Source organism: Natrix helvetica (assembly GCF_964273705.1).
Source record: "Natrix helvetica genome assembly, chromosome: 2".
Lineage (NCBI taxonomy): Eukaryota > Metazoa > Chordata > Lepidosauria > Squamata > Natricidae > Natrix > Natrix helvetica.
This window is the reverse complement of record NC_138552.1, coordinates 293,901,849-293,915,105: the sequence shown is the minus strand read 5'-3', so window position 1 is coordinate 293,915,105 and position 13,257 is coordinate 293,901,849. Positions and strand designations below refer to the sequence as shown.

Below are 13,257 nucleotides of genomic sequence, written 5' to 3'. Positions count from 1 at the left end.
GGCAAGTAGTTCCCCTGGTGAATTGTTCTCATTGTCTTAGTTCCAGGTTGCTTCCCTTCCCTTCTATTCTTCATTCTTCTATTTCAGGGTTTTTTTTTTTAACCTTTTCGGCGCCAAGTGCCGAAAGCATGCACACGCCCGCACATCCATAATGCAATGCATGCACAATCCCCGTGTCCCATGCCCCCATGCATGCATGCAAAAAAACCCATGCCACTCCCCCCACGCATGCGCACCAGAGACCCGAAAACACACTGGCCTGCAGGGGAAGCGCACACGCATGAGCGGGGGAACTGAGCTGCTGTGACGGCTGGCGTGCCTGTAGAGCTGGCTATGTGTGTTTCTATTCTATTCTATTCTAATTCTATTCCATTCTCTATTCTATTCTGTTCTATTCTAATTCTATTCTGTTCTATTCTATTCTAATTCTATTCCATTCTCTATTCTACTCTATTCCATTCCATATGTTCTATTCTATTCCTATTCTATTCCTATTCTATTCCTATTCTATATTTTTATTATCATATTTTCTATCTTTTATTCTATATTCATTCTATTCTATTCTATTCTATTCTATTTCACTCCATTCCATATTTTCTATTCTATTCTAATTCTATTCCATTCTCTATTCTATTCTATTCCATATTTTCTATTCTATTCTACTCCATTCCATATTTTCTATTCTATTCTATTCCATCATATTCTATTTCTATTCTATTCTATATTGTTATTGTTATCATATTTTCTATCTTCTATTCTTTCTTCATTCTATGCTACTATTCTATTCTATTCCATTCCATTCCATATTTTCTATTCTATTCCATTCTCTATTCTATTCCATTCCATTTTTTCTATTCTGTTCTGTTCTAATTCTAGTCCATTCTCTATTCTAGTCCATTCCATATTTTCTGTTCTATTCTATTCTATCATATTCTATTCCTATTCTATATTATTGTTATATTTTCTGTCTTCTATTCTATATTCATTCTATGCTACTATTCTATTCTATTCCATATTTTCTATACTATTCTATTTCTATTCCATTCTCTATTATACTCCATATTTTCTATTCTATTCTATTCCATTCCATATTTTCTATTCTATTCTATTTCATTCCATCATATTCCATTCCATTCCACTCCATTCTCAACAGATTCTTTTCCCTTCCCTTCTATTCCTTGATCAGTTTCCATCGATTGTTTCTTGTCCTGCCTTCTGGTCCTTTGGAAAACAAGTTGACCCCCCCCCCCCCCGTCTTCTTCGTGGCAGCCCCTCAAATCCTCGCACCATCATGCCCCCCCCCCCAGTCCTTCTTTTCTCTAAACTGGCCAAACCCAAATCCTGCCACCATTCATCGTATATTTTCGCCTCCAGTCCCCTAATCCTCCTGGTTGCTCTTCTCTGCACTTTATATCCCAAAGTCTCAACATCTTTTTTTATACCGTGGCAACCAAAACTAGGTGCAGGATTCCAGGTGTGAAAAAACACCGTAAGTCGCTTTTTTCACTGCCCCTGTAGCTTCGGTCGCTAAAGGAACCGTTGTAAGTCCAGGACTACCTAACTTTGAACCGAAGGAGTGTGAAGGAAGCTAGAGGATTCCTCTAACACAGGGGTGTCCAAACTTGGGAACTTTAAGACTTGTGGACTTCAACTCCCAGAATTCCCCAGCCAGCATGGCTGGCTGGGGAATTCTGGGAGTTGAAGTCCACAAGTCTTAAAGTTCCCAAGTTTGGACAACCCTGCTCTAACATGTACAATTCTCGCATAACCTGAATTTCCAAAACTCGGTTTAGCCTTTTTGTCCTAACTGAATGTCATTCCTCCTATTTTTCTATGCACCCAAACTAGAGATTCCGACGCCTCGGCATGAAGTCCCTGAAGTGCCCCATCCTCTTGCCCTCCTGTGGCTTGCTTGAAATCTGCTCAAGCTGGCATCAATATGTCATTTTCACACATTCCTGGAGAAAATATAGCAGTGTTCACTCACTTCTCTTTCTGCCATATAGTTTCTGTGGGTTTTTTTCCCAAAAAAATCCCAGGGTGTTTTTTTTTTTTAAAGGAAAAAGTTTGGGTTTTTTTTTGTTCATTTGGATTTCTGCCTGCAGCACCTGTTGTCCTTGACTCACTCATTTAGTGACCATACCGTAGAGTAGAGCGGTGGCCTAGAGGGGGAGCTCTCGCCTCACAATCCAGAGGCTGTGAGTTCGATCCTAGGTAGAGGCAGATATTTCTCTCTCTGGGAACAATGAGAATATGTATCTGCTGAACAAAACTCCGTACTGGGGACAGGAAGGGCATCTGGCCAGTAAACAATCAGCTCCATTCAGTTGCCCAGACCCCACCCCACAAGGGATTATGGGGTCATTGAAAGATGATGATATAAGCCTAAATGCTGAGTGGTGCAGTGGCCAAGAGGTGGAGCTCTCGCCTCACAATCAGGAGACTGAAAGTTTGATCCTAGGTAGAGGAAAATATTTCTCTCTGGAGACAGTGGGAATATATCTACCAAACAAAACTCCGCCCTGGTGACAGGAAGGGCATCGGGCCACTCTGCTAGCTCCATTCAGTTGCCCCAACTCCACTCACCAAGGGATTATGGAGTCATTAAACGATGATGGTTTAGTGACCATTCCATTAACACGGCACTGAAAAAGTTACTTATGCCCAGTCCTCACACTTACAACCATCATAGCGTTCCCAAAGGAGCACATGATCAAAATGTATGACGTTTATGACCGTTGCAGTGTCCCGGGGTCACGTGATCCTCTTTTGTGACCTTCCTAGGGGGCTTCTAACAAGCACGGGAAAAACTGGATTCGCTTAATGATGACCTGCTTCGCTTAACAACTAGCAGTGATTTGCTTAAGAACCGTGGCAAAATAAGGTTGAAAAATTGGGTGTGACTCACTTAACGACTTCTTTGCTTAGCAATGGAAACTCTGGTCCCAATTGCGGTCCTAAGTCAAGGACTTCCTGTATCTTCCCTGCCTTTGACATTAGCCTGAGGGACAGTTCAGCTTTTAAGAGCAAATCGGGGAACAGACAAATTTAATTCCCTGATTAAATGAAGACACAAAATTGCAGGAAGTCATTGAGTTACAATTACCATTAGGATTAGAGCTTCTATTGCTCAGCGATGCAGTCACTAAGCGAGTCGCACCCCATTTTATCTTTGCCACAATCATTAAGTGAATCAGGCAATCAGGAAGCAAATCAAACTTCCGTCATTGACTTTGCTTGGTACCTGGGAAGACGTAAATGATGATCACATGACCCTAGGACACCTCAACTGTCGTAAATATATGTTAAGCACCTGTCTTAAAGCAGGCTGGATGGAATTCTGGGAGTGGAAGTCCTCCCCTCTTAAAGCAGCTGGCTGGGGAATTCTGGGAGTGGAAGTCCACCCCTCTTAAAGCATTCTGGCTGGGGAATTCTGGGAACTGAAGTTTGCCCATCTTAAGGCATGCTGGCTGGAGAATTCTGGAACTTGAAGTCCACATATCTTAAACACTTTCAGCTGGGGAATTCTGGGAGTGGAAATCCAACTCTTAAAGCATGCTGACTTAGGAATCCTGGGAACTGAAGTTTGCCCACCTTAAAGCAGGCTGGCTGGGGAATTCTGGGAGTGGAAGTCCACCCCTCTTAAAGCCTGCTAGCTGGGGAATTCTAGGAATTGTTACACACATATCTTAAATACTTTCAGCTGGGGAATTCTGGGAGTTGAAATCCACCCATCTTAAAGCCTGCTGGCTGGGGAATTCTGGGAGAGGAAGTCCTCCCCTCTTACAGCAGGCTGACTTAGGAATTCTGGGAACTGACATTTGCCCATCTTAAAGCATGCTAACTGGGGGTTTTGGGGGACTTGAAATCTGACTAACTTCAAAACATGCTAGGAGTTGATGTCCACCTACATTAAAATCACCAAGTCTGAAAAAGACGGATTTATTGCAAACTCCAGTTCTTCTAGCCACCGAGTGCCTTTGCAGCAAATCCTGCCCCCTTCCCCTTTTCAAAAGTTTGTTTTCCAACAAACACACCGGGAGGGGAAAAATAAAATAAAAATAAAGAAACGGGAGTCACGCAATTAGCCAGCCGAGTGTCCGTTTTATCTCATGGGTCTTAAGAAAGTCCTTCAACATTTTCGATGGAGCCTTCGGACTCGCTGAAACTTTCTTCGGCTCCTCCCTTCATCTCGATGTTCCCGTGGTGGGCATAGCTCAGCTCCCCCCTTCAAGGACAGAGAAGCCCGAGTCAAATGCGGCTTTTACAAGCGCTCGAAGGACGACGCAAACACCGGCATGCATAATTTATCAAAGGGGTTGGAACAGAACAAATCGCTCGTCCTTGGCTCCAAGGAGGAACTAGAAGATCACACAGATTAACAGATTAACAGAGTTGGAAGGGACCTTGTAGGTCATCTAGTCCAACCCCCCACCCCCACCCCAAGCAGGACATCCTACACCCGGGAATGCTGAACCCATGGCAAGCCGTATCTGAGGGCACGCGAGGTGTTGCCTTAGGTCAGCTGCAGCTGATTTTCGGCCGGGAGGGCGTGGAGAGGCTGTTTTTCCCCTCCCCAGGCTCCAGGGAGGGGGGGTGTCAAGCATGCATGGGAAGGTGGGCCCAACATGCGGGGGCATTTAATTATGGGTGTAATGAATAGAACAGAATAGAATAAGAAATCGGAATAGAATAAGAAATCGGAATGGAATGGAAGAGAACAAAACAGAACTAGAATAGAATTAAAATAGAATAAGAAATTGGAATAGAATGGAATAGAATAGAATAAGAATAGAATAGAATAGAATAAGAAATTGGAATAGAATAGAGTAAGAAATCAGAATGGAATGGAATGGAATAGAATAGAATATGGAATGGAAAGGAATAGAAGAGAACAGAACTAGAACAGAATTAAAATACAATAAGAAATTGGAATAGAATGGAATAGAATAGAATAAGAAAATAGAATAGAATAAGAAATCGGAATAGAATAGAATAAGAAATCAGAATGGAATGGAATAGAATAGGGAATGGAAAGGAATAGAAGAGAACTAGAACAGAATTAAAATAGAATAAGAAATTGGAATAGAATGGAATAGAATAGAATAAGAAAAGAATAGAATAGAATAAGAAATCGGAATAGAATAGAATAAGAAATCGGAATGGAATGGAATAGAGTAGAATATGGAATGGAAAGGAATAGAAGAGAAGAGAACTAGAATAGAATTAGAATAAGAAATTGGAATAGAATGGAATAGAATAAGAAAATAGAATAGAATAAGAAGAGAACTAGAATAGAATTAGAATAAGAAATTGGAATAGAATGGAATAGAATAAGAAAATAGAATAGAATAAGAAATCGGAAGAGAATAGAATAAGAAATCAGAATGGAATGGAATGGAATAGAATAGAATATGGAATGGAAAGGAATAGAAGAGAACTAGAATAGAATTAAAATAGAATAAGAAATTGGAATAGAATGGATTAGAATAGAATAAGAAAAGAATAGAATAGAATAAGAAATCGGAATAGAATAGAATAAGAAATCAGAATGGAATGGAAAGGAATAGAAGAGAAGAGAACTAGAATAGAATTAAAATAGAATAAGAAATTGGAATAGAATGGAATAGAATTAGAATAGAACAGAAATAGAATAGAATTAGAATAGAATAGAAGAATGAAGAAAAGAATAGAATGGAATAGAATGATATAGAATAGAATAATATAGAATAGAATAAGAAATCGGAATAGAATAGAATAGAATTAGAATTGAATAGAATCATAGCTGGAAAGGACCTTGGAGGTCTTCTAGTCCAGCCTTCTGCTCAGGTAGGAAAGATTAGACATTCTCAATTCCTGCAGCTGTTCTTTGTAGGTTTTAGCCTCTGGTCCCCTAATTAATCTTTGTTGTTTTTTGTGTCCCCCCCCCCTGCTCCCCAGACAGTACAAGTTGATGTAATGGAGGAAGCTTGGTACAAAATGCTTTTATTGATTGCTCCTGAGGGCATCATAAAATATTTTTTTCAATCCCAACCAGCTTTTATTGACCATGTCAGCGTTGAGATGGCCAGTTTTAAGCCTGTAAACAGCAATTTGCGTCCTCATGCAATATTAATAGCTCCTATCAATTATTGGGTTGTTGTGAGGCTATTGTTGAAAAAGGGCCTTGGGAGTCACGGACAAAGCAACCATTATGGCAAATTATCTCAGTCCATAGAAGGGAATTTCTCCAGAGTAAAAGAAAAAGGAGAGGAGGAATAATATTTCAGACTGGTGCGATTCTGTTTGCAGGGAAGGTATGGTGAATTCTCATAGTGTAATGCAGGAAATGCCAAGTTTGGCGATTTTAAGACTTGTGGACTTCCACTCCCAGAATTCCCCAGCCAGCCTGCTGGATCACCCCTCTTAAAGCATTCTGGCTGGGGAATTCTGGGACTTGAAGCCCACCCATCTTAAAGCATGGCTGGCTGGGGAATTCTGGGAGTGGAAGCCCATCCCTCTTAAAGCATGGCTGGCTGGGGAATTCTGGGAGTGGAAGCCCATCCCTCTTAAGTCTGCTGGCTGGGGAATTCTGGGAGTGGAAGTCCACCCATTATAAAACAAGCTGGCTGGGAACTGAAGTCCACCCCTCTTAAATCATGCTGGGTGAGGAATTCCAGTAGAAGAAGTCCACCCCTCTTCAAGAATGCCAGCTAGGGAATTCTGGGAGTTGAAGTCTACCCACCTTAAAGCTTGTTGATTGGGGAATCCTGGAAGTGGAAGTCCATCCTTCTTGTTAAAGCATTCTAACTGTAGATTCTGGGAGTGGAAATCCATCCCTCTTCAAGCATCCTGGCTGGGGAATTCGGGGACTTGAAGTCCCACCATCTTAAGGTCCCGGAACATGGCAAACCCTGATCTCGGTGTTTTCCACCCACGCAAGCATTTGAGGGGAAGACTGATGTATAACCCCAACCCTTACCTCTGGATGGCATCTGGCAGGCCCTTATTTATGTCATGGCTGTCGGCAATTGGACAAAGAAATTCCAGCACTTTGTCAAGGCTTGAGTTAGCTCTGCGAAAAGAAAAAAAAAGGAAAGGAACACCCTGAGTAAGGACAACTGACTCAGTGGGGGGGGGGGGGGGGGGGGAGAGAGAGAGGAGAGAGAGAGAGAGAGAGAGAGAGAGAGAGAGAGAGAGAGAGAGAGAGAGAGAGAGAGAGAGAGAGAGAGAGAGAGAGAGAGAGAGAGAGAGAGAGAGAGAGAGAGAGAGAGAGAGAGAGAGAGAGAGAGAGAGAGAGAGAGAGAGAGAGAGAGAGAGAGAGAGAGAGAGAGAGAGAGAGAGAGAGAGAGAGAGAGAGAGAGAGAGAGAGAGAGAGAGAGACAGACAGACAGACAGACAGACAGACAGACAGACAGACAGACAGACAGACAACTGGTTGTCGTGTCGTTGTCAATTGCACCGCCCCTCCAACTGGTTGCCTTGGATAAGCCCATCCAGTGCCATTTGCTAACCTGCCAGATTTTGCAAGGCTAATCTGAACGGGCAGTGAGCAGAGATTGTGCCTCGCAGGGAACGATTCTTCCCGCCAGGCCTGGCTGCCACCGAAAGAACGACATAGAATAACAGTGTTGAGAGGCACCCTGGAGGTCCTCTAGTCCAACCCCCTGCTCAGGCAGGAGGCCCTGCACCATTTCAAGACAAGTGGGTGTCTCGTCTCTTCTTAAAAACATCCAGCAGCGATGGGAGCATACAAAACTCCCACTGGTTGATTAAGCAATTAACAGAATAACGTGCACCCACACCAATTTAATCCTCCGCATCCACCTGCGCATGCACGCACGACAACCCCACGCATAGGCGGACAACCCCTCCCTAGGCTCTGGCGGCTTTCCAGAAGCCCGAGGGGGGGGGCAAAAATGGCCTCCCCCAGCTCCCCGGAAGCCGGAAACGCATCGCTTCTGAACTTCCGGTCAGCTCGTCGGGGACGTTTTTGCCCTCCTCAGCCTCCGGAGGCTCTCCTGAAGCCCGGGGAGGGCGAAAAAGGGCCACCCATGGAAGGTCGAAAATCAGCTGGTCGGCGCACTCATGCGCGCTGGAGCTAATGGCTGGTGTCCCTTATACCATTTCAGAAGAACGGTTGTCCAATCTCTTCTTAAAATCCTCCAGGGAGGGAGCACACCAAATTAAACAGAATAACAGGGTTGGAAGGGACCTTGGAGGTCTTCTAGTCCAACCCCCTGCTCAAGTAGGAGACCCTCTACCAAGGGGTGGCTAACCTTTTTCTCCTTGTGTGCCGAAATCGTGTGCATGCGTGCAACAGCGTGCCCGTACCCATAATGCAATGTGCCCCACACCTGCGCATACATGAACACTCCCTTGGGCCTCCCCCACCCTCTGCGCATGACCTCCCTGTGCCTTGTTTTCGGCCTAGCAGGCCTCCCTGAAGACTCCTGAGACCACACTCCCGCGCACTCCCTCCCATGCATGTGGAGACACATCCCACGAATGTGTCCGTGTTTCCTGCATGTGCAGCAGAGATCCTGGCGCTAAGCTGGGCAACGGCTCGCTTGCCCTCTGCATGCCACCTCTGCCAGGCGTGCCATCAGGGCCTCTACTATTTCAAGGCCAATGGCTGTCTAGTCTCTTCTTAAAAAACCCCAATGATGGGGCACCTGCAACCTCTGGAGGCGAACATGTTTCAGAGGGGTTGGGGGGGGGTGTCTTGTGAGTGTGGGGTTTCTGGGCTCCAGTTTCCCCACTGAACCCCAACTTTTCGGGGAAGCTTAAGAGCAGGAGAGCCAGTGGAGAATAAGGGAGGGGAGGGAGAAATTGGTGCAGGAAAGATACATAAGTGGGCGTACCAGTGAAGCAGCCGTGTCCGGTGGGAATATCAATGGAGAAAATAGAATATAGGCGAGTCCTCAGCTTATGACGGCAATTGAGCCCAAATTGTTAAAACTGACGCCCTGATTTATGGCCAATATTTCTGATGTTATAAGCAAGTTCTGCCCCAGTGGGCGTGCCACTGCTGTTAAGTGAATCCCTGCGGTTGTTAAGTGAGTCGCATGGCTGTTAAAGTGAATCCGGCTCCCCCATTGACTTGGCAAAAGGGGATTACTTGACGGCAGGAGGTGGCAACCGCTGTACGCACTGAGCCAGCTGCCCAGTGTCTGACTTTAGTCACTTTTGCGACGGTAACAAGCGCAAGGATTGGTCGCGAAGCTGTTTCCTCAGCACAGTTGGAACTCTGAACGGTCGCTAAAGGGAACGGCTGCAAGTCGAGGACTACCTGTACAATGTTAATAAATACACCGCTGGAGGTTTTTAAGAAGAGACTGGGCAGCCATTTGCCTCAAATTGTACAGCGTCTCCTGCTTGAGCAGGGGGCTCGACTAGAAGACCTCCAAGGTCCCTTCCAGCTCTCTTTGGATTCTGATTGTGAAATATGTGTGTGTGTGTGTGTGTGTGTGTGTGTGTGTGTGTGTGTGTGTGTGTGTGTATATATATATATATGTACGTCTTTGGTTGTTTGGGTTTTCTCCCGTGTAGAATTGGAAGTATCTTCACGACGTTTCGATGAAGTCTCATTCATCATCTTCAGGCTGCTGCTTCCGGCTTGGTGCTTCCGGCTTGGTGCTTCCGGCTTGGTGCTTCCAGGAGCAATGTGAGATCTCAGCCGGTTCCTCTTTTTAACTGCCAGTGGGGGTTTGTGCTGATTGGGTGGGAGCTTGGCTGCATTCTGATTGGGTGGAGGTGTATTCTGATTGGTAGGGGGCTTGGCTGTGCTCTGATTGGATGGGAGTTTGGCTGTGCTCTGATTGGATGGGGGCGTGTTCTGTTTGGGTGGGGGCCTGGTTGTGCTTGTGTTAGTCTGAGTAGCAGCGGGATTTGAGCTGGTGAGCTGCGTTACTGTTGTTTGGCTTCGCGTTTGTGGTCGTGCCACATCTCCGTGGTGGGCTTCAGTTTGCTTCATGTATGGATTGGAGGGGTTTAAAGTGGCTAATAATGCAGCTGTGGTCTGGCTTCTGGTTTGTGGTCGGGCTTCTGGTTTGTGGTCATTATCGGTGTGGGTTTGGGCTTGCTTTTTGCGTGGATGTGTGATAGTGACATCCTGTGTGGTTTTCGTGAGTGTGGGTCTGGTATCATTCTTAGTGTTAGGGACTCGTTTGTCAGTGAGGGCGGGTTTCCAAATGGCTGGTAGGCGGGAGGTATCATCTCGTTTATTCATGCTGTGTGGTCGTTTTTCTATCTCAATAGCTTCTCTGATTATTCTGTTGTTAAAGTGTTCAATTTTGGCAATAGTTCTGGTCTTTTTAAAGTCTATATCATGTCCTGTGGCTTTGAGGTGTTGGACCAGGGAAGAAGTTGGTTCCTCCTTTCTGACTGAGTTTTTGTGTTCTTCAATGCGTGCCTTTATTCTTCTGTTGGTTTGTCCCATGTATGTGGTGGGGCAGGTGGTGCAAGGGATTTCATATACTCCTTGATTTTCTAACTCTATTTTGTCTTTGGGGTTTCTCAGGATGGTGGATATTTTTCGGTTTGTGTAGAATGCTGTCTTGATGTTGTGTTTGTGGAGGATCTTGCTGATTCTGTCTGTGGTGCCTTTTATGTATGGGAGGAGGGCTTTGCCGTTTTCTTGTTCACTGTCTTGGATTTTAGTGGGGTTTTCTTTTTGGATTAGGTTAGTGATATTGTTTCTTTGGAATCCGTTGGATGTTAGTATGTTGGTGAGAGTGTGTAGTTCGGTTTTGAGGTGTTGTTCGTCAGCTAAGCGTTTTGTTCTGGAGATGAGTGTCTTGGCTACAGAGTTGATCTGTGCTGGGTGGTGGTGTGAGAGTGCGTGCAAATAGCGGTTTGTGTGTGTTTTCTTCTGGTAGATGGTGTGTCCTAGGGATCCATCGTATTTCTTATAGACTAAGACATCCAGGAAGGGGAGTTGGTTATTGGCTTCTGTTTCCATGGTGAACTGTATTTTGGGGTGTAGGCTGTTGAGGTGTGTGAGGAAGTTGTCCAGTTTATCTTTCCCGTGTGGCCAGATTATGAAGGCGTCGTCTACGTATCTGAGCCAGAGTTTGGGTTTGTGATCGGATTTTTCTAGAGCTTGGGTTTCAAAGTGTTCCATGTAGAGGTTAGCAATGACAGGTGAGAGGGGTGATCTCATGGGTGCTCCTTCTATTTGTTTGTATTTTTGTCCGTTATAGATTAAGTATGTGTTGGATAGGCAGTGGTTGGTCAGATCTAGGATATGTTTGGGGGGTTTGTATTTGTTTTGGATAGCTGTCAAGGCTTCTTTGATTGGTACTTGGGTGAAGAGTGATACGACATCGAAGCTCATGAGTAGGTCGCTGGGCTGTAAGTTTTGTTTCTTTATGATCTCTATGAACTGGAACGAGTTTTTTACGTGTGAGGTGATGGATTCTGCATAGGGCTGTAGTTGTTTGGTGAGAAATTTGGCTAGGTTTTGTAGAGGTGAGCCTATGGAGCTGACTATGGGTCTGAGTGGGGTTCCTTCTTTGTGTATCTTGGGGAGACCATAGAGCTTAGGGCATCTGGATGATTTTTCTCTGGGAATGATTCTTTGTTGGATCTCTTCGCTGATGGGGGAGGCTTTTATTTTGGATCTGGTGGTTTTTTCTAAGTAGGTGGTGGGATCCGTGCTTAGGGGTTTGTAAGTGGAGTCTTGGAGTAGGTTGGTTAATTTGGTTTGGTAGTCAGATGTGTTCATGACCACCGTGGCATTCCCCTTGTCTCTGTAAGGATTATTATGCTAGTGTCTTCTTTTAGGTTAAGTAGTGCTGTCTGTTCCTCTTTGGGTAAGTTGCTTTTGGGGGGCTTGCTGGTGCAGAGGATGTTGGTGATTTCGAGTCTGATTCTGTTAGCGTCATCGGGGTTGATTTTGGTCAGGCTGGTTTCAACTCCGCATATAATGGTTTCAGTGGGGATGTGTTTGGGAGCGACTGCAAAGTTGAATCCTCTGGCAAGGACATTGGTTTCAGCTTTGGTGAGGATCTTATCTGAGATGTTATGCACTGTTTGTTTCATGTGTGGATGTGAGGGGGGAGGGGTTTGTTTCTGGCGTTCCTTTAGTCTTCGGAGTTTATTGGTATGTGTGTCTGTCTTGAGGGTGGTCTGTGTTTCGGCTCTCCAGGTGGCGAGTTGTTTGGATTTGTCCCAAAGTGTGGGGTGGATCTTGTTGCTGAGTTTGAGGTGGAGTGTAAGGAGATTTTTGTTGATTCAGTCTAGGTGGAATCTTTTTGTGTGAAGTTCATTTCTGATTAGGGCCATTTCTGTTCTTTTCAGGATGCGTTTGGTGGCTGCAGAGTTGGAGTGGAATTTTAATTGGAAGCTTGTGGGGGTTAAATTTTGATCTCGGCAGTTGCGTAGGAATGTGAGGTCACATAAAATGGAAGCTCTTTGGACTTCGAGTTTTTCGTAGGTCCTGGTCAGATGGTGGATTTCCTCCCCGTAGAGGTACGATATTTGTTTTCTGAGGTTTTCGCGGGTGTTTGTATGTACGTCTTTGGTTGTTCGGGTTTTCTCCCGCATAGAATTGGAATCTTCACGACGTTTCGATGAAGTCTCATTCATCATCTTCAGGCTGCTGCTTCCGGCTTGGTGCTTCCGGCTTGGTGCTTCCAGGAGCAATGTGAGATCTCAGCCGGTTCCTCTTTTTAACTGCCAGTGGGGGTTTGTGCTGATTGGGTGGGAGCTTGGCTGCATTCTGATTGGGTGGAGGTGTATTCTGATTGGTAGGGGGCTTGGCTGTGCTCTGATCGGATGGGAGTTTGGCTGTGCTCTGATTGGATGGGGGCGTGTTCTGTTTGGGTGGGGGCCTGGTTGTGCTTGTGTTAGTCTGAGTAGCAGCGGGATTTGAGCTGGTGAGCTGCGTTACTGTTGTTTGGCTTCGCGTTTGTGGTCGTGCCACATCTCCGTGGTGGGCTTCAGTTTGCTTCATGTATGGATTGGAGGGGTTTAAAGTGGCTAATAATGCAGCTGTGGTCTGGCTTCTGGTTTGTGGTCGGGCTTCTGGTTTGTGGTCATTATCGGTGTGGGTTTGGGCTTGCTTTTTGCGTGGATGTGTGATAGTGACATCCTGTGTGGTTTTCGTGAGTGTGGGTCTGGTATCATTCTTAGTGTTAGGGACTCGTTTGTCAGTGAGGGCGGGTTTCCAAATGGCTGGTAGGCGGGAGGTATCATCTCGTTTATTCATGCTGTGTGGTCGTTTTTCTATCTCAATAGCTTCTCTGATTATTCTGTTGTTAAAGTGTTCAATTT

At 45.1% G+C, this 13,257-nt stretch overlaps 1 protein-coding gene across 1 annotated transcript in view; it reads right to left on the bottom strand.

The window, feature by feature from the left end:
• Positions 1-3,926: 3,926 nt before the first annotated feature.
• Positions 3,927-13,257, bottom strand: part of LOC309387466 (inactive serine/threonine-protein kinase TEX14-like) — a gene marked incomplete at its 5' end in the record, with an annotated part of 48,462 nt that continues 39,131 nt past the window's right edge. Inside the window, 2 exons of the mRNA XM_081943947.1 lie at positions 3,927-4,228; positions 6,962-7,054. Coding sequence (XP_081800073.1) covers positions 4,120-4,228; positions 6,962-7,054 — 202 coding nt within the window. The 3' untranslated portion in view covers positions 3,927-4,119. The remainder of the gene's footprint in view (positions 4,229-6,961; positions 7,055-13,257) is intronic.